General features: G+C 47.7%; 1 protein-coding gene across 2 annotated transcripts; it reads right to left on the bottom strand.

Annotated features, from left to right (window-relative positions):
* Positions 1 to 1,626: 1,626 nt before the first annotated feature.
* Positions 1,627 to 17,506, bottom strand: Zscan10 (zinc finger and SCAN domain containing 10). 2 transcript variants are annotated; one of them, XM_036197289.1, is made up of 6 exons: positions 17,287 to 17,506; positions 5,708 to 6,160; positions 4,548 to 4,812; positions 4,311 to 4,375; positions 4,093 to 4,150; positions 1,627 to 3,309 (listed from the first exon to the last, which is right to left on the bottom strand). In XM_036197289.1, the coding sequence occupies exons 2-6, from the start codon at positions 6,101 to 6,103 to the stop codon at positions 1,757 to 1,759; spliced, it is 2,337 nt and encodes a 778-aa protein (XP_036053182.1). In that variant the 5' UTR covers positions 6,104 to 6,160; positions 17,287 to 17,506; the 3' UTR covers positions 1,627 to 1,756. The 2 variants fall into 2 exon arrangements, with proteins under 2 accessions (XP_036053182.1, XP_036053181.1); XM_036197288.1 differs by lacking the exons at positions 4,548 to 4,812; positions 17,287 to 17,506 and having other exon boundaries at positions 5,708 to 6,022.
* Positions 17,507 to 24,636: the final 7,130 nt, after the last annotated feature.

Genomic DNA, 24,636 nt, shown 5'->3' with positions numbered 1-24,636 from the left:
TCACACTCAGGATCCTCCTGCATCCCTGGTGTGGGGATTGCATGCATGAACTGCTTTTTTGTTCCTGCAGGATTTGTTTGATTAGTTTCTGGACAGTTCTGAGAACTGAGTCAGGGCCTTATGCCTGCTAGACAGGTGCTTTTCCCATCCTCATTTCACATTTGAGATGAGGTCGTTTAAGTGTCTCAGGCTGGACTTGGACTCTGTACTCATATATACATTGAACTTGTCACCTAGCCTCTCCCTCAGGTGTAATTAGTCACCCCTCTGTCCCTTGGAAGAATGCATCTCAAGCTCTGTTCCCACAACCCAACATAATGCCTGGCACACATTTATCTTAATAGATAAAGCCTAACCCTGTGGGTGCTCACTCCCAGCCTCTTAGCTGAGTAATACTTTCTGTTCAAAGTTTCCTTCTCCAGGACCTTTAATGAAATGAAAGTATTCTATGACAACCAGGTAAATTTCTATAACCTAACCTTCCCAACCTTCCCTGGCTGGTACCTTGTCCAGAGTTTAGAGATTGTTGCTGACTGGGCCTAAGATTCCCTTCAGGGTTGAGGGGCATCTCATTGGTGAAGCACAGATCCAGCATGTAGGGTCTCTAGGTTTGACACCCAGCAACATGTGCGCACAAGTGCCCATGTACACAAAACACACACACACACACACACACACACACACACACACACTGTTTGTACTTCCGTCATTACTAATGGTCAGCTCTTGGTGCAGAGCCCTGGGTGGAGCTAAGTTCCTGCTATGAAGTCCCCTGTAAAAAAAAAACAAAACTATACAGCATTTTCCTTGAAAAGCATGTGATAAGTTCTAGAGCCATACTTCCTCTTTCTTATATTGCTTTTACTACAAGTCACCTGACTTACAGGAAAGGAGGCAGCTGAGACTTCCTGATGTGTGGCACCTGGGTATTGGGCCAATGTCCAAACCAGCATAGGATTAGAGGATTATGGGTGGTTAGCTGGTCTCAACAGATAGCCGATTTGCCTCACTACCAGGTTTTGTTCAATTGCTGTCATTGTTCAGTGTGGGAAAGTCACAAAGGCTCCACATCCAAGTTTCCTAGTGCACCCCAATTTAATCCTAGACTGTCTTAGTGAGTCCCAAGAGCCAGAGGCTTGTGGCTGGGTAAGGCTGATTTCACGGAGGCCTGAGAAAAGCTGAGTGACTGTGCTCAACCTTCTCCCTCAGCTGCCATCACTGCTGGCCAGCCTCACCTTTTCAGCCTGCTAGAGGACCTTCTGCAGTCATGAAGGGCAGAGATGGAACCGTGTCACAGGGGGTGACTGATGGCTTTGCTCAGCACTACAACCCTTGTCTAACTTGGGTTGGATCTTCAGCAAAGGGGAAGCAGTTCATTTGGTTGGGTGTTTGCCTTGAAGGTTCTAGGTATGATGCCCAACACTGCACAAACCATACACGTGGCATATATCTATAATCCAAACACCCAGGTGAAGGCATTTAGACCAGAAGTTCAAGGTCACCCTCAGCTACCCGAGACCCTGCCCCGAAAAAGAAAAAACAAAACAAAACAAAACACCCAGAAAGACCAATTTTAGAAAGGTAGCTTTACTTAAAGCATCTGAATACTCATTCCTGGGGTCAGGGAAGAGAGGTCAATGGTGGGGACGCCAAACGTGGAAGAACCAAGAGCAGGTATGTGTGAAGGGGACAACACAGGGAATCTTATTCATGCAGGGACGTGCATACAGGACAGGCTGCTGGAACATGGGGGAAGCTAATACAGCGTCTCCCGGGCGTGGGTTCTCAGGTGGCGCAGCAGATGTGAATTGCGGCTGAAACCCCGACCGCACAGCACACACGAGTAAGGCCTCGCGCCCGTGTGAACCAGCAGATGGCGCAGCAGGTTGCAGCTGCGACTGAAGCTCTTGCCACACTCGGGGCACTCCTGGGGGTCTTCCATCTCTTGCCTGGAGGCGGTGTGTGTGACCAGATGGCGCTGCAGGTGCGCATTGCGCCGGAAACTGCGGCCGCAGGTCGGGCAGCTGTAGGGCCGTTCGCCTGTGTGACTGCGGCGGTGGCGGGCCAAGTTGGAGCTGTTGCGGAAGCGGTGACCACAGGTGTCACAGGCGTGAGGCTTCTCCCCCGTGTGGATGCGCTGGTGGCGTGCCAAGTGGGCACTCTGGCTGAACCCCTCTCCGCACTCACTGCATCGGCAGGGCTTCTCTCCTGTGTGGTTGAGCAGGTGGCGAGTCAGGTCTTGCATTTGGCTGAAGCTTTTGCCACATTGGGCACAGTGGTAAGGCCGGAGGCCGCCGTGGGTCAACAGATGGCGAGCAAGACCGGCGCGTCTCACAAAGCGTTTGCTGCACTGGGGACAGGCATGAGGCTTCTCACCTGTGTGCACCTGCTGGTGGCTGATCAGCTGGGAACTTTGGGTGAAGCAGCGGCCACAGTCCTGGCAGGAAAAGGGCCGTTCGCCGGTATGGACTTGCTTGTGGGCCATTAGGTGCTCACTTCGTCGGAAGGCCTTGCCACAGTCACCGCACACATAGGGCTTGCTCTCCTGGCGAGAGCTAAGGCTGCCAGGGTCTTCCGCGGACTGACAGTCCTTGCCTCTTGCATGGATGCGCAGGTGACGCTTTAAACTGGAGCGCCGTTGGAAGGTCTGCCCACATTGGGGACAGAGGACAACAGCCTTCTCTGGCACTTTCGTTTTGCCTTCTGGGTCTGGCGTGGGATTTTGGTCCTGGGCATGTGCCAGCAGGTGCTTCATGAGGCTGGAGCGACGCTGGAAGCCCTGGTCACACTCAGCACATCGGAAGGCAGGCTCAGAGGAATGCGTGAGCAAGTGCTTCGCCAGATGTGAGCTCTGGCGGAAGCGGTGGCTGCAGAGGTGACAGGCGTGTGGCCGCTCATCTGTGTGTATCCGCACGTGTAGCTTGAGGATGGAGCTGCGCCCAAAACTCTTCCCGCACCACAGACACCGGAAGGAACGAGAGAGTGGCTGAGATCGAGAGCGGGAGTGCCACTGTAGCTGATGTGCCTGCAGGCTGGACAGCTGAGGGAAGTTCACTCCACACTCTGTGCATATAAACTGCGACTCTGGCTCCGACTCTGGGACACCTGCAGCTACTGTGCTGTCCACAACCTCACTGCTGTCAGCAGGGGTCCCTCCTCCACCAGCACCATTTGCCTCTTGCCCTAGTGTCTGGGAAGGAGGCTCTGCTGTGACTCCAGGGTCCTCTGATAAAACGGCGACAGGCCAAATATTCTCTTTAGGTTCTTCAACTTTAAGATCCTCCTTGTCAGCCATTCTGCTCCTAAATCCTGGGAAGAAGCAAACACAGAGGGCTGGAAATGGTGGTACACGCCTTTAATTCCAGCAACTTAGGAAGCAGAGGCAGGCAGATGTTTGAGTTCCCTGCTAGTTTGGTCTACATAAACAGTTCCAGAACAGCCAGGGTTACATAGAGAGAGGGTTACCTGCTTCACAAAACAAGAACAACCAAGAAGAAAAGGGAAGAAGAGGAGGAGGAGGAGGAGGAGGAAGGAGAAGGTGGTGGTGCACAGTTATCAATAGGATCTTTCTGAAAGAGCTACTAAGCATCATCAGAACCTGATGATGGTCAGTCTGAGGACAAATAACAATGTCTTTTTTCAGGAGTTGTAGATTTTCAACACTGTACACAAACTCCTTTGTTACAAATAAATATGTATGTTTCTTAAAAAAAAAAAAGGTCTTTGCTCACCACACAGTGGTGGTGCACGCCTTTAATTCCCACACTCAGGAGGCAGAGGCAGGAGAATTTCTGTGAGTTCGAGGCCAGCCTGGTCTATAGAGTTCCGGGATAGGTAGGGCTACACAGAGAAATCCTGTCTCAAAAAACAAAACAAACAAAACCAAAACAACAACAACCACCAGACACAAGGAGCAGAAGCTGTCAGAAAGGGGAGGGAAGGTCCTGGATTTAGTTATGGACACCACTAAACAAACAGATGAACAAACAGAAGACTTGGTCAGCATCAACCCATCAAAAGGTTAGAAAGTCAGATGGTGTCTGGAACCATGAGCAAAGAGCATTCAGTGGCCATGATTGGGGAGGAGCTTACCAAGAGGGTTTGCAGGCCAAGCTTTCTTCTCTGAGGTATCCTCAAAGGTAAGGGACTCCTGTAAAGAGAGCCGAGACCCTTCTGAGTGAAGAATGGGCTCTGTGGCCTTCATGAAACAGAGGCACTTTCTGGGGTTAAATAGAAGGAAACATGGACTGCTAAAAGTCGAACATTCTGGGGCCTCAGAAAGACCTGTGATAGGGATCGGTTCAGCTTACCAACACAGCCACCAGCTCTTGGTCTCTGGAATTCTCCTCAAGCCATGAGGGGCCCTGGGAGGGGTCTGGCAGCATCAGGAGGAAGACATTGCTGTTAGAAGTGTTGCCAGCTTTAAAGACATGACCACCCATCTTCGAAACTATGAAGCTACTCCTTCGTTCTCCCACCACACTCCTCCCTGACATCCAGCCCCCACCCACACATCCAGTCTGCTTCCCAGGACACCAGCTCCTCACAGCTTTCTTGTGGGTCCTGGAGCATCCTCTGGGGCTCTGGGCTCACTGGCCAGTTTGAACTTGGGGCAAGTTTCCACTCCTCAGGTTCAGCAGGCTTAGTGGGCACTGGCTGAGATGGGGGTAATTCATTCAATGGATGCAGGGCTGGAGTCTCCTCCGAGGGCAGCTCCCTTTTGGGGCTGTGGTTGGAGGCCTGGGAAGGGATGTGCTGTCCCTCCGAGATGATGTCTGCAGGGGCACTCTTACCAGCACTGAAGCTAAAATCCTGTTGAAAATATCTGTCTTAGGAGGCAGACAGGTACCATGAGTCTACTGATTCTACCAGAACAGGACAGAGGGCCACACAGCTAAGAGGGTGAGAGTGAGCTGGTGTCGTGAAAGAGGACAGAGAATAGAAGGGGCGCTTTTATATTCTACTTCATAAGAACACACTTGTACCTCATACTGTAGAAAGGAGTCTACATGTACATGCCATTAATAGCTTAACATTCACAGGCTTTTAATGGTTTGCTCCAAGTTAACCCCCATGATGGCCCAGACACTTCTGGAATACAGGGCTGCCAGCAGTGTTTTAAGAAGTGGTCAGCCCCAGACACCAAGGAAAGAGTGCAGGGGTCATAACAAGAGAGGCTCAGACATGACAAGCACCGGAAATGTGGCCAGAGGCTGGGTGTGGTAGAGAATGACTAATCCCAGCACTTGAAAGGTAGAGGCAAGCTGGTCTTTGTGTGTTCAAAGCCAGAATGGTCTCCACAGCTAGAGCTCCAGGACAGCCAGGGCTACATTGAGAGATGCGCTCTCAAAAAAAGAAAGAAATGATATGTGACCACAGGGATGACACCAAGTCTGAACTATTGGTCACCTACTGGCAACCCCACCCCTTTCTTGCTGCCCGGAGGTGAGATAGAAGGCAATTTTTCTGTTTTGTTTGAGATATGAATCTGCTACCTTCTAAACACCAGCTCTCTGCAGAAAGTGCCACGAAAGAAATAAATTTCTAGCTCTCTGTTCACTGCCTTTGTTGTGATGCACCCTATGAGCTCCAGGATTCTAGTCACAGATGGAAGGAAGCAAGTGGAATTCGGAGAGCCTTCTTCTTGAGGTAACCAGTTTCTGTCCCCTCACCCCCACCCTACAGCTCATGGTCTGGCTGGTCTCACCAATGGCCCCACGTGGCTGGAGTCTCTGGGCACACCCTCCAGCAGCTGTACCACCTCCTCTCCATCCCTGAGTGGCTGGCCCTGCAGTCGGCTCAGCACGTGCGGGGGCAGGACGCTCAGGAACTGCTCCAGTACCAGCAGCTCTAGAATCTGCTTCTTGGTGTGCAGCGCCGGCCGCAGCCAGTGATTGCAGAGTTCCCGGAGCCGGCCCAGGGATGCACGCGGCCCCATATCTTCCTGGTACTGGAAGCATCTAAAGAGCTGGTGGGCCACCTCAGGCCGAGGCCTGGCCTCTGCCCGCATGGGGTCCCCCTCGACGGGCAAGTCCTCCTCCTCCAGCTTCACGGCTCCGAACTGGTCTTGTTCCGGAGCATCTGGGACCGGTTCGGCCAGCATCTTTTACACCTGTGAAACCGGAGCGCTCTGAAGTCCCTTCTTCAGCTCCTTCCACACCTGTGGACCGGAAGACCCTGAGTTAAGATCTGCCGCAGGAATCCGGGCGCCTGTTTTCCAGGCTATGGAAACAAGAGGATCAGGAGTTCCAGGTCAGCCTTATCACAAAAAAAAAGGGGGGGAGGAAGAGGGGGAGGGGAACACAAAAACAAGATACATTGCAGGGAAGCTAATCCCTACCTGAGTTACAGGCTTAAAAAGTACGAATATGGGCCAGGCGTGACGGCTCGCCTCCTTAATCTTAGCACTCTGGCGGTAGGTGTAGGAGAAATCTCTATGAGATCAAGGCCAACCTGGTCTACACAGAGTTCCAGGACATCCAGGACTAAATAGAAAGGCTCCAGCTCAGGAATAAATAAATAAATAAAAATAAAAAAGAATGTGGGGCTAGAAAGATGTCTCAGCAGTTAAGAACACACTGACTGCTCTTCCAGAGGACCCAGGTCCACTTCCCAGTCATCTGTGTAACTGTTTCCAAGGAGGTCTGCCACCCTCTTCTGGCCCAAGGGCACTGCACACATGTAGCACACAGTCAAATGTGCAGGCAAACACCCCACACAATAAATTGCAAAAAACTGTAAAAAATCGAATGTGACTTTCCGAGGAGTCCCTTTTCCCACTGTCGTGAGTGATGCCCCACAGCGGTAGGACAGAGCAACCACGCAAGGGCAGAAAAAGCAGGTCTTTCTGAGGGCTGGGAGCTTAATTCAGTTGGTAGAGCCCTTGCCTAGCACACACAGCCCTCTGGGTTCAGTCCCCAGCCAGCACTGCATAAATAGGGCATAGCAAGGCAGGAAAACCAGAAGTTCATAGTCACGCTTGGCTACATAGGAAGTTTTAGGCTAGCCGGGCTGGGGCTTTGTCTCCCAGCAATGGGGGTGAAGAAGGGAAGAAGGGAGTTGTAAGCAAGAGCACTTGCCATGAAAGCACATGGTCCAGAGTTTGGATCTCTTCTGGCCTCTGGGGGTAGCAGGCAAGTGTGCAGTGCACATACATGTATGCAGGCAAAACATTTATCCATACAAAGTAAACACAAATAAATCGTTAAAAATGTGTTTTTTAGCCGGGCGGTGGTGGCACACACCTTTAATCCCAGCACTCGGGAGGCAGAGGCAGGTGGATCTCTGAGTTCCAGGCCAGCTTGGGCTACAGAGTGAGTTTCAGGACAGGCACCAAAACTACACAGAGAAACCCTGTCTTGAAAAACAAAACAAAACAAAACTCAAAAAAAAAAATTGTTTTTCAAAAAAAAAAAAAAAAAAAGAGAGAGAAACCCTGCTAAGACATGAGCAATACTTTCTGACTTTCCAAAAGGACATTAATTTAAATATTTTACCACTGCTCTCTAGTGCTTATTAAGCAAATTTCCTTTTGCAAAAAAAAAAAAAAAAAAATTGTTTTTCATTTCAATCCTTTCAGATCTGTAGCTTGGAGAACCAATTCAACAAGATCTTCCCCACAGGAATGCAGAAAGGGATCTGAGTTCTTCACTATCAGTAAATAAATAAAAATAAATTGGGGTTGGGGATTTAGCTCAGTGGTAGAGCGCTTGCCCAGCAAGCACAAGGCCCTGGGTTCGATCCTCAGCTCAAAAAAAAAATAGATAAATAAACAAACAAACAAATAAATAAATACCTGTAAGCGGAAATTGTTCCATGGAATATTTATACCCCCTTCCTCTTTTTGTCTTTTTGAAAAATAGTTTATTGAACATACTGCAACAGAGCTGTGGACTGGGCAGTAACTAGAGTACCACCACCTAGCTTTGAATTCTGTCCTTCCTACCTAAGTGATATTAGAGCTATCACTGGCTGCCTTAATCTGCCGCCTCTCAACGAATAGTCACTCAATTCCAGCTAGCAGTGGAAAGTGTTTATACCTGACCACCAGGGGGCACTACTTCCTCAAGCACAAGCCCCTCCTCCCGCCTTTCCCTCCCGTCCAGATGCTCCCCCTTCCTTCCTAAGGACTAGGGACTTAATCAATTCAGTTCAATTAAATCTTCAGTACTGCTTGGAAGGTTTTAGCTTCTCTTTCCGGGCTGGGCATGGAACCCAGAACTCAGAAGTCTCAGGAATGTTAGGCAAATAATTCTACTACTGAGCTACACATCAACCGGTTTAAGTTCCTTAGAACAAACCGACAGTGGGAATGCCCAGTAGGGGGATGGGACCAGAGCCTCAGGCAAACAGGGAGCCAGGCTTGTGGTTATTGTTCTCATCGTTATTGATTATAACACGCTTTCAAGGCAAAGTGCCTCTGCCCTGAATTTTGCATAGATTGTGTCCAGGGTGGAGAGTTCTCTAAATTGCCTTTATAGAGGGGCTGTACTGTGTGGGTCTGTTACAGAACAAAGGAAACCCTGATTTTAGGCCGGCTGAGGAAAAGAAGAGGAGCATGGTGCAGAAATGATGACCCAGACCTAGCTCCAGACCTAGGTTCTGCTCCCTCAGGTTCCTTCCCTCCCCCCACAGGCAGTCCAGTCGGGCTCTTTCCTGCACTACAGCCCATTCTCTAGGTGCGCTTCCCATTGCAATTGCTTCATCCGACGTTGGTGCCTCTGTTCTGGAACCCTAAAACACACCATTAGCTGGCATACCCCAATCACTTCATTGCAATATCTGCCTGGCTTGAGCAAGAGGCACTGGGTCTAGTTCAGTAAGCTTTTGCCTGGCATTTGAAATGACTTAACTTCAATGACCGAACATGTGCGATGAAACAGCGATAAGAATGACTACCTTAAAATCCTAAGAACAAACACAGGGTTCAGGGAAGAAAGGGCCTATGACAAACACTCAAAAACTAGGGGGTAGGGCTGGGGATGTAGCTCTGTCGGTATAGTGCTAGCCTAGCAAACACATACCAAGCCCTGGGTCCAATCCCCAGCACTCACATAACAGGGGTGGTGACACCTACCCCAAACCCCAGAATTTGGGGGGTGGAGGCAGGAGATCTCGAGTTCATGGTCATCTTCAGATACATTGGGAATTCAAGGATAGCTTGATACATGACCCGGTCTCCGAAAACAAACAAACAAAAAGAGAAAAGGAGCGGGTTATCAAGCCAGGCATGCATTTAGGCAGGAGGATTAAGTTCTGGGCTTGCGTGGACTCCATCTAGAGTGAGGTACAAAGCTGGTCTGGGCAATTTAGTAAGAGCCTTGCTCCACATGAAACACTGAAGGGGGTTGGAGGTGTATCTTAGAAGTAGGGCACTTGCCTAGCACACCAAGCCCTAATCTCTCTCTCTCTCTCACACACACACAGGAAACAGAATTTCATTTCACTGTTTGGAGAAGCATATGAAAAACATCTCTAGGGGCTGGGGAGATGGCTCTGTGACTGGCTGCTCTTCCGAAGGTCATGAGTTCAATTCCCAGCAGCCAACCACATGGCGGCTTGCAGCTGTGTATGGGAACTGATGCCCTCTTCTGGGTGCAGATGTATATACAAGCAATAGACATAAAATAAATAAGTCTGTAAAAAAAGGTCGACAACTAGAGAACGGAGTGCCTCTGGCCGGCTACCCTGCAGTTGATGCTAGTGCACACTGAGTACGTATCAACCCAGGCAGCACTCTGACGCTCTTTTCCCCCAGCTCCAAGCCACTTTAAACGCTTTAAATCAAGCGTTTACTCTAACAAGTTCAGAGAGACCAAGAAAGATGGAATTCACAGCTACACCTGGTGCAGCTCACTACTGTGAAAATGGGGCCCTGGACCCATTATTTCTGTCCTGCATTATGAGATTTTGCCAGTATTAGCTTGAGTATCACAGCATAGATAAGAAATAAGAGAATTTCAAATTGAAGTCATAGCCCAGCTAGCTGCACAAAGCGGCTGGAATTTCTAGGTGAGGCCTGGCCAATGGGTTTCCAAGAGATGGAATTCAGGCAAGTAGGCCTTAGAAAATCTGTCCCTCCCCCCAGGTCTCCAGGACAAAAGCCCTATTAATATGCACCTCTGTAGGGGGCTGGTAGGGCATGGTGGGGTGGGGGGGGGAGAAAGCTCTTAGTTAGCACCAGAAATGTGGCCAGTCTAATTTGTATGTTGGTGCAACCATAAGACCCATCCACACTGGAGAGGTCTGAGGTCAGAATGGGGTGCTCTGCAAGAAATAAATAACCCCTTTCCCCGCTTATACTTCTAGTGGTCTAACTTACTCAACTTTGTTGACCCGGTTTCTTTAGACCCCAGCCCCGTCCTGGTGCTGGTCGGTCCACCTGGGGACGCATGGCACCCGTTACCGGTGGGACTCTCCCTCATGTCCCCAAGGTCACAAATGCATCCTGCTGTCTGGCATCGCGGTCTACAGCACAGAGTTAGCCCCTCATTCTCCCGAGACTTTGTTTTAGCCACCAACCCAGCAGCAGGGCCCGAAACCCCTTCACTCTGCACACAGCCGTAAGCCTATATCCCAGTCCGCCTACTCACCACTCAGGCACCACTCCTGAGGCTGAGATGGTCGGGGTCCTTGGAGGGATCCAGAGCCAGCTAGGCCAACCCGGGGAGGACTCAGAGAAAATGGGACGGAAGTACCCTGCCGCATCCCTTTCAGGTGAGAGGATAAAGGGGCGTCCAAGAATTAACCCTTCACTTCCCAGTTTGGATGGGGTGGGGAAGAGGGCGGAGCCAGAAAAATCAAGAGAAAAGTGATGCATCCAGGTGGCAACTTTGCTAAACCCAAGTAAGAGTCAAACTACTCTGAGCCAGAGCTTCCTCCTCTAAATTGGGACAGACTCGCTCCCTTTTGTTTGCTCTGTGAAGGTTTCTTTGCTTGTCTTTTCGTCCACGTGACAAATATTTATCTACATGGTGCTGTGTGTCAGACCGCAGGCTCTGAGGACACAGAGCTAAACTGAGGAGTGAGGTCCTGCCCTGGTGTGGGGGGAGGGTGGGGGTTGCAGGCCGAGGAACAGGAGAGACTGCCACAGTAAGAAAATGCAAGAGGCAGGGCAGGGTGGTGTACGCCTTTAATTCCAGCACTCAGGAGGCAGAGGCAGGCAGATCTCTATCAGTTCCAGACCAGCCTAGTTTACACACTGGGTTCCAGGTCAGACAGGGATACATAGTGAGACCTTGTCTCAAAAAAAGAAAACAGGGAACAGAAGCCAATGTGATGGCATGCGTCTGTAATTCTGTCACTTGGATGGCTGAGATCGAAGGAGTGCCATGGCCATGAATTCCTGAGCATCTTGGTCTACAGACTGAACCTGTCTCAAAGACCCCAAACCAAAGGGATGAGGCTGCATCTCAGTTGGTAGAACGCTTGCCTGGCACACAGGAAGCTGTGGGTCCAATTCCCCACACATCATAAACTGGGCACGATTGTGTACCCCTGTAATCCCTGCATTTGGAAAATGAGGATCAGGAGTTCAGGTCACCCTCAGCTAAGTATGGAGTTCGAGGTCACACTGGGCTACATGAGATCCTGCCTCAAAATAAAACAAACAAAAAAACTGGGCCAGCGACTCCAATAAGTTGTTCTCTGACGTCCACATGTGTCCCCATCCCCCAAATAAATACATGTAGTGAAAAAAAGGTAAAAATCCCAACACACGGGGGAGGGGAGGGAATAAGATGTGATTCGGAAGCTTCTGCTCCTCACTCAGTCCTTATGACTTTCTCAAGTCTCCCCCAGGATCCTGCGAGCGGCTTTTGTCCCCACACTGCCCTCCGCCTCGCCCCGCCCCCAGGGGAAGTGCCCTCCCCCAACCGCTTTGGAGCGCACTTCAAAGGCAAGCCCTCCCCTTTGCTTTGATGGGCTTTCTGAGTACGTGCTCCCTCACACAGCCGAGAGCGCTGCCTTGGGGACTCAGTGATGCCGTCTGGTGTGTCCACCGCATCAGAGTGCGCTCCACCACTCGGAGGGTCAAGGAAACTCGGCGCTCGTCGTCCCCCAGTCCTGATATCTCAGTCTGTCGTGGCTAGGCCCAGCCTGGCTCTGGCTGAGTTCTCCTGTCCCGTCAGCACCCAGCTTATTTTTTAACTGTCTGGGGTGGATCTCACTGGACCACACTGTAGGCACCAGTCTTCTTGATGGGCTGCGCTCTACGTCCTCGGCCCAGGACCCAGAGTGGGGAGTAGCTACCGCGCTCCAGATGTTTCCAGTTTTTCAATGGCCTAGCGCCTCTTCTTCCTGCTACAGACTCCTTCCTCCCAGTCGCTGCTCTAGGACTCCCACCCAAAGAGACGGGGTGTGTGTGAGGGGAGGGAGTTCTGGACTAGGCGTGGCCCTAGGAGGCTCAGCGAGAGGGTCCTAGGTTGAGCGAGTTTCTGGGCAGCTGGGAGCAGTGGGTGGATTCCCGCCGGCCTCTGGTTGCCGTGGCTTTGGCGGTGGGGAGGGGGCGCAGCAAAGGTCTGAGAGCAGGGAAGAAGCCTAAGGTGTTTAAAGCTTATGTAAACAGGCCCCCCAACTCCAGCCTCGCTGCGTGGTCTGAGCTCTGAGCTCTCACGTGCGCATTCTTACACACTAGCCTCGCCTTGGGCCTACCCCGCTTGAACCCTAGTGGACGTAGCCCAGTCCCTTTTGCTAATTTGTAGCCCACCCTGGGGAAGCAGAAGCCATCGTGCACCCAGCTGAGGGTCCTTGACTCATGATGGTCCAGTAGAACCAAGGTCCACGTGGGTGGGAGGGAGCAGAGGACTGCCCAGCCACAGGACAAGGTTTTCTAAGGACCCTCTTCCAGTGTCTTAGAAGTTGTTTTGTTTTGTGTTTATGAATATACGTGCCTATGTTTGTATCCGTGCTTGAGTAAGTGTGTGTACAAGTGTATGTGTTCCCATTTCTGTGCAGCCTGGAAATCTATGTCAGTTGACTTCCTTGATAACTCTCTCTCTGTCTCTCTCTTTTCTGAGACAGGGCCCTCACTATGTAGTTCTGCTGCCCTGAAACTTACTATGTAGACCATGCTGGCTTAGAACTCAGAGAGAAGGATATCCTCCAGTGTCTGCCTCCCAACCAAGTGGTAGGGTCAAAGGCATATGCTACTAGGCTTGGCCCTCTCCGACTTTTTTTTTTTTTTTTTTTTTGAGATAGAGTCTCACTATGTAGCCTTTGCTGGATTTGAGCTTGCTAGGTAGACCAGGATAGCACAAACTCAGAGATCTGCCTGCCTCTGTCTCCTGAATGTTTCAGTTAAAGGCATGTGGCACCATGCCCAGCCTTCTACCTTGTATTTTGAGGCGGGGGTCTCTCACTGAACCTGGAGCTGGTTGGCCAGTGAACTGCCACATCAGGCTTTTTATGTCAGTGCTAAATGTGTAAACTCGGAACTTCATGCTTGTATGGCTAGTACTGTATTGTCTAAACCATCTCCCAAGTGTCCACTCGCTATTTTTGAAGACTTGGATAATTTTTAGAAAAAAACAGGTAAATTGTAGGGTGCCTTTTCTGGTTAGTTTCTTGCCAACCTGACACAAACTAGGTCATCTGGGAAGAGGAACCTCTGTTGAGAAACAGACTCAGATTGTCTGTGGTGAAGTCTGTGGGGGCATTTTCTTGATGAATGATTGATGTGGCAGAGCCAACCCACCAAGAGTGAGGCCACCCCGACAGGAGGTCCTGTGTTGTTGGAATTTCTAAGGGTCTTTTGAGTTCTTTCGGCTGGGAACTCAGAAGCAAACAGTCAGGCTCTCTTGTGCTGAGGTTTTGTTCAGTCTGAGGAGTCCCAGAGGTAAGACCTGGTGGTGGCCTGTTCCTTTGTCTCTCTGATCTTCCAGCATTTACCCCAATATCTGGCTCCAGGATATTTATTAAAAGACCTTAAGAAATTTAAACAACTGTCCTGTGTGGTATAAGAAAGCAACGTAGGAGGGGCAATCCAGTAAGCGATGTTTCTATGTGATTTCTGCTTCAGTTCGGGCCTCCAGGTTTCTGCTCCGACTTCCCTTTGTATTTATTTGTTTGTTTATTTATTTATATTTTTTATTTTTTTATTTTTTTTTTTAGCTGAGGACTGAGCCCAGGGCCTTGCGCTTGCTAGGCAAGTGCTCTACCACTGAGCTAAATCCCCAACCCAGGGCTTTGACATTTTGTCACAATTAAACGGTACAGATTTGAGGAGATTGCAAACACCCTTGATTTGCATCCCATATCAAGGGTGCACATCAATCTGAGCTCGCACGGTTGGTGTAGACCTTGGTCACCTGGCAGAGGTTTTACTACTGTGGACTTACCCCAGTTCATACCTTACCATTGCAAGGGAACCACTTACACACTGGTGTCTAAGGAGTTGTGTCCTACCTCTTTGAGAAGAGCAGAAATACATAACTTTGTTAGCTTTATTTGTTAACTCTTGGGTGCTGGAAACTTGGGCCATAACACCCAGCTCCCTATGTCTCTTTTAAGTCATGCCTCATCATTTTTTAAAATTAATTTATTTTTATTTTATTTGCATTGGTGTTTTGCCTGCAGGTATGTCTATGGATGTCTGTGTGAGGGTGTCAGATCCTGAGTTACATACAGACAGTTGTGAGCTGTCACGTGTGTGCTGGGAAAAGCAGTCAGTGATCTTTTTTTTTTCCCACCATCATCTTTATTATTGAAACACCAACCAAAATGTAATCATCTTATTTAGGTTTTAGCCAAGAAATCCACAAAATGTAAAGCTGGCAGTCAGTGCTTCAGAAAGTAGGTGGTGTGCCCCCCTCCCTGTGGGGGCTTGTGAAACAGGATTTCATATAGCCTACAACAGCCTCAAAACTTGTAGCTGAAAAAAAACTATGTAGCTGAAGATGGCATTAAACTCTGATCCTCCTTCCTCTGCCTCCCAAATGCTAGATTACAAACATGTAATTAAGGGGACTTACTGGCCTCAGGATGGTTCTCATTGGTCCATGTGCTAAATATCATACAACACACATGGAAACAGTAAAATATTGCATAGTCGAGAAGATGCCTGATTCTCATAGGCACACTGCAGAGCAAGTAACACAGAGACAGCCACAAGTCATAATGCATATGAACAACTAAAGTTGAAAAATTTAAAAAAAAAAAAAAAAAAAGCTATGCCTGGGATGCAGTGAAGGGGCATTCAGAAGCTTCACAGACCAGATAGCTGCCCCAGAGTAGGCAGGGAGTGGACATCAATGCTTGTGACCGGGGATTCAAGGCTCCAGAAACCAAAATGGACAAGATCAAAACCAAGCTGGAGATGCACTGACTATTCAAGAGGTATAGAATATTTTGTTTTGAGTAAAGAGAGGGACTCTGCTCTGAAAAACATAAATAACGAGCATAACTCAGACAGTCCAAGCCAGCCTTTGGCCCTCAGACCTCCCCTGTGCCTTCCTGCGACTCCATTCCTTACCCTGACCATCACTGCACAGCCCAGAGCACTCAGCACAGGCTCCTGAGGTGTGTGCCTTCAAGACAATGGAAAAGGACCCAGAAAACACAGCTTATGCCAGATAAAAATCCAACATTAAGGTAAGCATCCTCCTGTAATAAAATATGCCAGTGGCAGCATATTTTAACCTCTTTTGACCCACATGCAAAATATGCTCACCCTGTGCCCCTCTGGAAGCATGGCATTATTGAGTCAGATTCCTCCTGAGGTAGTTCAAAGTTTTGAAACAGCAAATCTACAGATTTGCCTATACTACCATGGGTGGTTGTTAAGGCTGACACCAAACTCTATATCCCCTGGCTTCTCAAACTATTAAAATCTTTTTCTTCAGGTTTTACCAAATTCACAACTACAATAAACCAAAGAGATGAAGGCACAAAATGACAAATGTTGTCAAAACAAATGGCAAAGGCCAAGCAAAAATGTGTGTGACCACCCCACAGTCCAAACTTCCCTAAAGAATTAAAAACAAACACCAACCATTACTTTGTTTATCAAAGCTTCAGGTGTTTTATAAAGTAAGAGAACTACAGAAGCTGAGGCAGGGGAATCATAGGTTCAAGGTCAGCCCGGGCTTCCTATTTAAATCCTACCTTATAAATAAGAATCCTATTTAAATCCTACCTTATAAATAATAAAGAAATCATAAAAATGGGCAGAACGCAAACTACACTATGGCACTATCCCACAGAGTTCTTCCAGTACAATAGGTCTAGGGGCTGGAGAGGTGGCTCAGAGGTTAAGAGCACTGACTGCTCTTCCAGAGGGACTGAGTTCAATTCCCAGCACCCACATGGTGGCTCACAACCAATACAACAGGTCTAGAAGGAAAGGTGGCTGGCAGGATCACAAGGCTGCAACGCAGCCCAGCGTGCTCTCAGGTCTGCTTCAGAGGTGCAGGAACATTGGAACCCTGTGGCATTTCAGGTGTGTGTGTGTGTGTGTGTGTGTGTGTGTGTGTGTGTGTGTGCGTGCGCGCGCGTGCTGCACATTGATGTCCTCCAGCACCTGCTGCCAATGCCTCAGCTTTGTCAAGAGCTTCTGGACCAGTGCATCTTTCCACTGCAGTTTACTCTTTAGTTCTGAGACATCCTCTTTGATAAATTCATCAGGTTTCTGGACAGACAACTGCAACCTTTTTTGTAAGGAAAACATTCTGTCATCCAATGTCCAAAGACTGGATACACTGATCAACACCAGTTCGAATTTCTTCCTGATCAGTTCCAATGACATAATCCTGACTCACAAAGCAATCCTGAAGCAAAGCAAGCCCCCAGTGATGACTCCAACTCCTCCACCAAAGTGCTGTTGGATGGTCTCGGAGCCCCAGGCGCTGCTTGCAGAAGCTATGCCTGGCCTGGGAGCCCCAGCCGGGGCAGTGGGGGACCAGGGGACTGCCTGGAGAACATCCTGCCATGGGACCCCTCCATCTCTGCAATGCAGCCAGTGATCGATCTTAACCTCAGAGCCATCTCTTCAGCCCCCATGCTTCATCATTTTTGTTGACTTAGCATTTGTTTACTTTCTGGTATAATTAGATGCTTCATGCCGTGTATTTCTGGCCCATTCTAGAATCAAGCCATTTTTTATAAGGAGGTCTCATTCCTACTGTTAACAGACCCCCAGACCTAAGCACAACCGAGTACAGGTTAGAGGCACCATTCTAACCTTAAAACCCAGCAGGTAGCAAAGCCCCCAAACCTGCCAAAGCTGGAACAAAGACCTGCTCCATCAGAGACCTTGTCCATAGTTCCAGGAAAGTCCCTAAATGTACTAACCTTGTGTTTCGGCTTCTGTACTTCAGCTTCTTGCTAGCGGAACTGTGACAACCAGAATGCGGTTTTTGCGCAGAAAAGACAAAGGGCTGTCATGGAGGATTGTGTTATCATTTAATTTATAACTAAAACTCAGGGTTAGATATTAGGGTATTAACCCGATAGGTCCACAGGGCAGCTGAGAAAAAGATCAGTTGCTCTCCTTTCCACACTCTCAGATCAAAAACCCAAGAATCTTTCCAAGCCCTTCCTTATTCCTCTCTGAGTCTCTCTATCTTCCTCTGAGTCCTCCAGAAAACTCTATGGTTCATTCTGGCAAGCTGAACATGGATCCCACCCAAAGAATCAAGGTTTAATTCCATTGTCAGTCTCAAAATGACAATACAAACAAATCTCCCACAACATTCCTCCCTTTTTGTCTAAATAAAAAGGAAAGGTTATAACTCTAACATAGTAAAATTATATACAATAAGAAAAATTATCAGCCGGGTGGTGGTGGCGCACGCCTTTAATCCCAGCTCTCCGGAGGCAGAGCCAGGCAGATCTCTGAGTGCAAGTGTAAGGATTATGTCTTTAATTACGTCATCAGCCTGCAATGGCATCCCAGCCTAAAAAAGGGGTGTGCTCTCTCTGTGCTCTCTTTTCCAGTATCGCCTCTTCTTCCATATTCTCTCTCCTCCGAGTGCAGGGGGTCTCTCTCTCTCTCTCTCTCTCTCTCTCTCTCTCTCTCTCTCCCTTTCCTTCCCTCCCTCTCTCTCCCAATAAAGCTCTAGAAAGGTAACCATAGCTTGTGATTCTTCCACCACCTCAATATCCGTTGGCATGGCCACTGCAGGCGGCGGCCAGCCACAAGCACCACCACTTAACCAACAGCAAGGCTAGCCTGGTCTACAGAGTGAGTTCCAGGACAGCCAGGGCTACACAGAGAAACACTGTCTTGAACAACAGAAACAAAAACAAAAGAGTGTCTGTGTGATGGTCTCTGGTAGATTTATTTTGCAACACTACCACTGACAAATTTTTATTGTTTATTTATTGAGTTAGTTCTCTATAGCTTAGTCTCCTATGAAGCTCACTGTTACTCTATAGTTCAAACTAGCCTGGGACTCAGTCTTCCCAGTGCTGAGTATAAGATGACCTTCCAACCATTTCCACCTAGGCCAGAGGGGAAGCCATTCCTTTTGTGGCCTAGCAAAATGTGGTGGTGACCAGTGCTAAGAGGCTAGGCTATAATTAAGGCTATAATTGGCCCAAATCACATACTTAAACAACTATAATTTGTGCTAGGATCCAAAGATGTGTTTGTTTCAAAACGTGAGACTTAGTGGCTGTGATTGGTACAAAACAAATATCTATGATTGTCCCAAACACCCAGGGTGTGATGAGAAAACATGTGCAAACTTTAAGACAGTCTTGGCTCAGCCTGTGCCTTCTTCAGGCCCCAGGAAATCAGCTCCATCTGTCCTGTGGTTTTCTCATGTCGGCTATGGAATGTTCTAGTCCGCTGGTGCCATCATCAGGATAGTCTGGGTGGCTATTTGATCCAGAGTATTGTCTTGCTCAGAGCAGCAAGGGAGGGAGTTCAACAGCTGTCATTTAGGGAGTAAAATCATCTCACCCCAATGTCTTTGTTTAATTATAGCAAGGTGCACATTGCAGGAGAGCTTCAAGAATTATTATCACTAGTAGTGATTGTTATTATTATTATTATTATTTGGGGTTTTCAAGACAGGGTTTCTCTGTGTAGCTTTGGTGCCTGTCCTGAATCTCACTCTGTAGGCCAGGCTGGCCTCGAACTCACAGAGATCCACCAGGGTCTGCCTCTGGAGTGCTGAGATTAAAGGAGCAGGACCATGGCCAGGCTTTTTTTTTTTTTTTTTTTTTTTTTTTTTTGAGTCAAGGTCTTATGTAATTCTGGCTGCCCTGGAATTCACTATGTAGATCAGGCTAGCCTTGACTCTTGGAGATCTGCCTGGTTTTGCCTCCAGAGTGCTGGGATTAAAGACTTGGACCACCACACCCAACACTGTGATTCTAACAGTGCTTAACACAAGTTGAATGCTCCAGAGAAAAATGAGCCCCTCTAGTCAGTCTCCCTAGTGTCATGCCCAGGTCTTTGGGACCCCCAAAAGACCACCATGGGGACCGAATCCCATATGTAAAAGCAAAGAGCCTTTATGTCAAGTTTGGAGCTTGGTCTCTCTATCTGTCTGATGCAGCAGTCAGAGCAGAGAGGCCCAAGCCCTGCGGGGGAGGGCCTTTATCATAGCAGAGGTTGGGGTGAGGGGATTTCCAGGGTTCAGGACTCTGATTGGCTGACATTTGTCTAGGAGTATCTGTAAAAGGGCAATAGGTGTGAGCTAGGCTCAGGAACATCTGGTTATTTTGCCTAATCTTATCTAATGGTTGGAATGTTTGGGATGTCAGGTACTTCCCCTTAGATGCTGGCCCATCCCTGGGTGATGTTAATTTACAGCGAGTGTTGTCAGTAAACCTGTCACAGCAGTTATGTCTGGGCCCCTAAGCCTGTCATGGCAGCTGTGTGGTCAAGCTTTTTTGGGCCCCCCACACCTAGCCCTTAGAAAGCTAAGGCCAACCTTGACTATATTGTGAATTTGAGGTCAGCCTGGGGTTCATAGCAAGGCCTAGTGTCCAACAAACAAACAAAACAAAACACCAGCTTAAAAAATATTGTCCCCCCCAAATTATAAGTAGATACTAGATATAAAGCAAAGGATAATCAAACTGCAACCCACAGATCCAGGGAGGCTACCTAGCAGGAGGGACCCTAGGATGACTGTGGCTTATAAGTTTTGGTTTTACCCAATCACTGGGCAAGCTTTAGTGAAACATTTCACTATTAGGATAAGAATTTGTACTGTATCAAGCTGATGAAAGAATATGCTGGCTGTACTTTCAGAAGAGGAGGCTAAAATCTTTTTAGACTATGGATTAGCCTATAGAAAAATGTCTGCCATAAGTCAAACAGTGAAGGGGAAGATGCATATGAATCTCACACAACTTAAGTAAAACACAACTCTCTGAACAGATGAAGATAGGTTTCTTGTGTATCCCAGAATCTAATCAATATTTATATGTATAATTCAACTATTGTTTTGCTTAAAAGGGCTTATTGGGAAATGTTATCATACTATTTTCTTTAGAGAAAATATTTTACTATTTAAAATAACCCTGGACTTTTAAATTATAACCTATTTTTTATGTTCAGGAAAAAAATATTGCCCACATGTTTTCACATTCCAAGGAAAGAACACACATACACACACACACACACACATACACACACACACACACACACACACACTTTTCATTTGAAAAACAGATGTCCTGACATGAAGAGAAAGGAGTCATAGGCTGGGAATACAGGACCTCAGCAAGTGAAAGACAGAGGGTAGCAGCTGAAAGGGACCTGACTCTGCATGTCTGGGCATTGTGACTTCTGGTGCTGAGCTGATCAGAATGCCCACGTGCCTCCATCCCCATCTGCTTTAGTCTCTGACTCAATCATGACTGCAGCCTGAAAGTCCAGCCAGCACTGGAGGACACTCTAGGTGTCACATAGCAGGAAGTGACAGAAGCAAGAGTATTTCAGGATGCTGATAGTGTCCTGGTTTCTCAAAAAGGCACTGACTTCTCAACTCTAAAAGGCAACCTTTAAACCCAAGTGACTTTTGAGCTTAGTTCCCATGATGTCCCTTTGTGCCTGCACTTAGGCTATCTTGAGCTGTTCAATAGGCAGTGTTCTGGATGCTGGGGGTAGGGTTTGGAGGTTTCTGGTCCTGAATTTCATAGCCTACCCTGTTGTCAATAGTCAGAAACAGAAGGGTATGATGTTTCTCTCTAAAAGCTTTCCACCTGTCCTCTTGGGGCTGGACCAGGACAAGGAAACTTTTGATCTTCCAATATTCACCTCCTAAGGGGTTCTATTTATTTCTTTATTCTTCCTTGAGACAGGGTTTCACTGTGTATCGTTGGTTGGCCTGGAATTCACTATGTAGACCAGGCTGGCCTTGAACTCTCAGAGATCTTCCCTGCCTCCATCTTCTGAGTGAATGGAGCATGACACTATGCCCAGCTACAAGGCCTATAATTTGAAATGTATGCCTGCCGTTGTGCTTGGGTGGTGGTGGTGGTGTCTTCTTTCATAGCCCAGGAAGTGCTCCTGTCTGACTCCTAGCTGGGATTACAGGCATGCACTGCCACTGTGGCTTCTATTTTGCTTAAGATTACATTTTATTTATTTGTGTATGTGTTATTGCCACCCCATATATATGGGTATCAGATGGTTCTCTCCCTCCACCATGTGGGCCCCAGGGATTCAACTCAATTTATCAGGCTTCATAGCAAGTGCTTTTAGCCACTGAGCAATCTCACTGGCTCCATTTTTCTTTTTCTTCTTTTTTTTAATGATGAATGATCTCTAAGACGTGTGCCACACACACTCAAAGGGAGCAGGCCAGCTGTATACGATCTTGTAACAGACCTTAGCACAACCGACACCATGATCAAAGTACCGTTCAAACCATAAAACTCAGCATATGGACAGCACCACCTGCCCAAATGAAAACAAAGACCTAAGCCTTCAAAGTCCATAGTTCTGCAAAGTCTCTAAATGCACTAACCGTGCCTTCTGCTTCTTTTTGTTAACTGAGGTGTGTTAACTCAGGATATGGTTTTGTGTTTAGAAGTTCACCCTGAGAAAAGCTAGGGACGACACTGGGATCCGGAACACCCAGTGTAGTCGCCAGCTGGCTATCATTGCCTCCCAAGATAAAGTTTTTCTATTGGCCTAAACCTGTGTCTGAGCAGTCTTCCCCTGTGGATACCCCGCAACACTATGCATTTGTGAAAAGGTCTTGCTATGTAACTGAAGTTGCCCTCAAACCTGTGTGTAGACATCTTCAATCACTCTCCACCTTATTTTGTTCTAACTGGGTCTCTCACTGAAGACGGAGCTAGATGAGAGGCCAGCAAGCCCCAGGGATCCTCCTATATATGCTTCCCTACTGCTTGGATTATAGGCACACAAAACTGAGGAAACTTTTACCATGGGTCCTGGGAACGAACTTAAACACTTCACTGATGGAGCGATCTCCCCTGTGTTTCCCTGCATACTAGATAAAGTCTCCGTCATTGAACTACACTCCATGCCCTCCTTGCCTTTCTAAAAACAGTTCTCAATGTAAGAGAACAAGTGTGCGTGGGACAGACGTAGTTTCTGGAGATTTGATGGCGCCCAGACCCTGTGCTGATTTTTCGATTCTGTTCCCGAAGGCTCTTCTTTAATTAGACTCTAAAGGTCCCAGCCATCGAAACGGCCCCAGCACTCTGTACGGGTGGGCTCTCCGGCCCGCCAACAGTCTGAGTTTTCTCACGGGTGAAAGTCGACTATAGGACAGCAGCATCCTCACAATGCCATGCTCATCACGAGGCGTGGATAGGTAGGTCAACGGGAGAAGGATGAGCAAACCGGAAGTTACAGTGGGCGGCCGGACTGGAAATGCTGGGACACCAGAGAGGGCGGGCTCCCAGGCCAGGGCAGCACAAGGGGAGCGCGCACCAGAACGCGCAGGAAGAGCAGGTGGGCGGGGCGGAAGGAGGGGCGGGGCCTCCGGGTTACAGCCAGCCCCGGCGCCTCCTTTGGATCGTGGGCGGGGCGGAGTAGCGTCCTAGCCTGGGTCTAGCATTTCCGGTGTGGGTGTTCCGCAGTGTGCTCGGCTATTTGAGGGGATGCTGGGATGTGGTGCTCGGCCCTTCTAAACATGTGCTTCTGTGTAACCGATTCTTTTTTTTGAGACAGGGTTTCTCTGTGTAGCCCTGGCTGTCCTGGAACTCGCTCTGTAGATCAGGCTGGCTGAGAACCACAGAATTCTACCTGTCGAATACGTCTACCCTGAGCCACCATGAGGTGCTGACAACCGAACCCTGCTTCTCTGAAAGAGCAGTAAATGCTTTTAATTGATAAGCTATTTCTGGAGCCACCAATTTATTGATTTTAGTATAATTTTTTTATTAAATCTTTGAGAGTTGCGTACAATGTATTGGGTCATATTTACAGCCCCTCCTGCCCCTCCTAACTCTTATATCCACCACATGTCCCTATCTCCCCAAATTTGTGTCCTTTAAAGAAACAATAACTCATCAAATCCAATTTTGTTGTTGTTGTTGATGCTGACCTTCAACATGTTATGTAGACCAGGATGACTTTGCATTTCTGATCCTTCCGCCTCCATTTTTGGGGGCACGGTAGCACCTGTGACAATCTGAGGTCAGTACAGCTCTGAACAAGTAACCCATGAGTTGCTGCAGGCAGCAGAACGTCTATGGAATCTTAAATTTAAATTTTGTCATCAATTAAAAGTCAGATTTCTTCAGGGCAGTGCTAGCACAAGCTTTAATCCCAGCACTTGAGGGGCAGAGGCACTCAGGACTCTACTAATGGAAACAGACTTTTCTTCTGCTTATCTTTAAAAACATTCAAACTTGGGCAATATGAGAGATCACCCACAGCCACCTCTAAATAAATTCTAGTTATTGAAGGTCCTTCAAGTCCCTTTCCCCCCATCTTATTCTTAAGCTACTAGTCAAATGATTATTTATGGAGCTAACTGTATAACATAGGGATTTATTTATTTGAGGCAGAGTCTAGTTAAGTGGCTCAGGCTGGCCTTGAACTCATGATATTCCTCCTGTCTCAGTTTCTTGAGGGATAATAATTGAGTACCACCTTGTCCAGCTACAACTTGTTCATCTTGTTTCTTTTTTACATTGATTCTATTGATTTATTTCATTCATGATATTATGTCCTGATACTACTGTCCATTTGTGGGGTTTTTCCATCACACAGATCAGAGATTCTGTACTTAGGAAATCATTGCTGTATATTCCTTTCTTCTCTATCCTGAGATAACATCTAATCTTCCTGTCTCTATGAATTTGTATATTCTATATATTTCATGTAATACAATTCTATAGTATTTGTCCTTTTTTGAATGTAATAACATTTTATGTACAACTGCAGGAGAAATAATACACAAATAGCCTGAACATAAAAACAGGTTGTAATTTAAAAGTCCAGGGTTATTTTAAACAGTAAAATATTTTCTCTGTAGAAAATAGTATAAATGATAACATATTCCAATCAGCCCTTTTAAGCCAAATGATAGCTGAATTATTGATTAGATTCGATCTAATCAAGTACTACCTTGTTCAGCTACATCTTGTGTTTTTGTTGTTTTGTTTTGTTTTCAAAACAGAATTTCTCTGTGTAGCCCTGGCTGACCTGGAACTCACTCTGTAGACCAGGCTGGCCTCAAACTCACAGAGATCCAC

Source organism: Onychomys torridus, chromosome 8 (assembly GCF_903995425.1).
Source record: "Onychomys torridus chromosome 8, mOncTor1.1, whole genome shotgun sequence".
Lineage (NCBI taxonomy): Eukaryota > Metazoa > Chordata > Mammalia > Rodentia > Cricetidae > Onychomys > Onychomys torridus.
The sequence above is the reverse complement of the archived record's forward strand: the minus strand, read 5'-3'. Positions and strand labels throughout refer to the sequence as shown.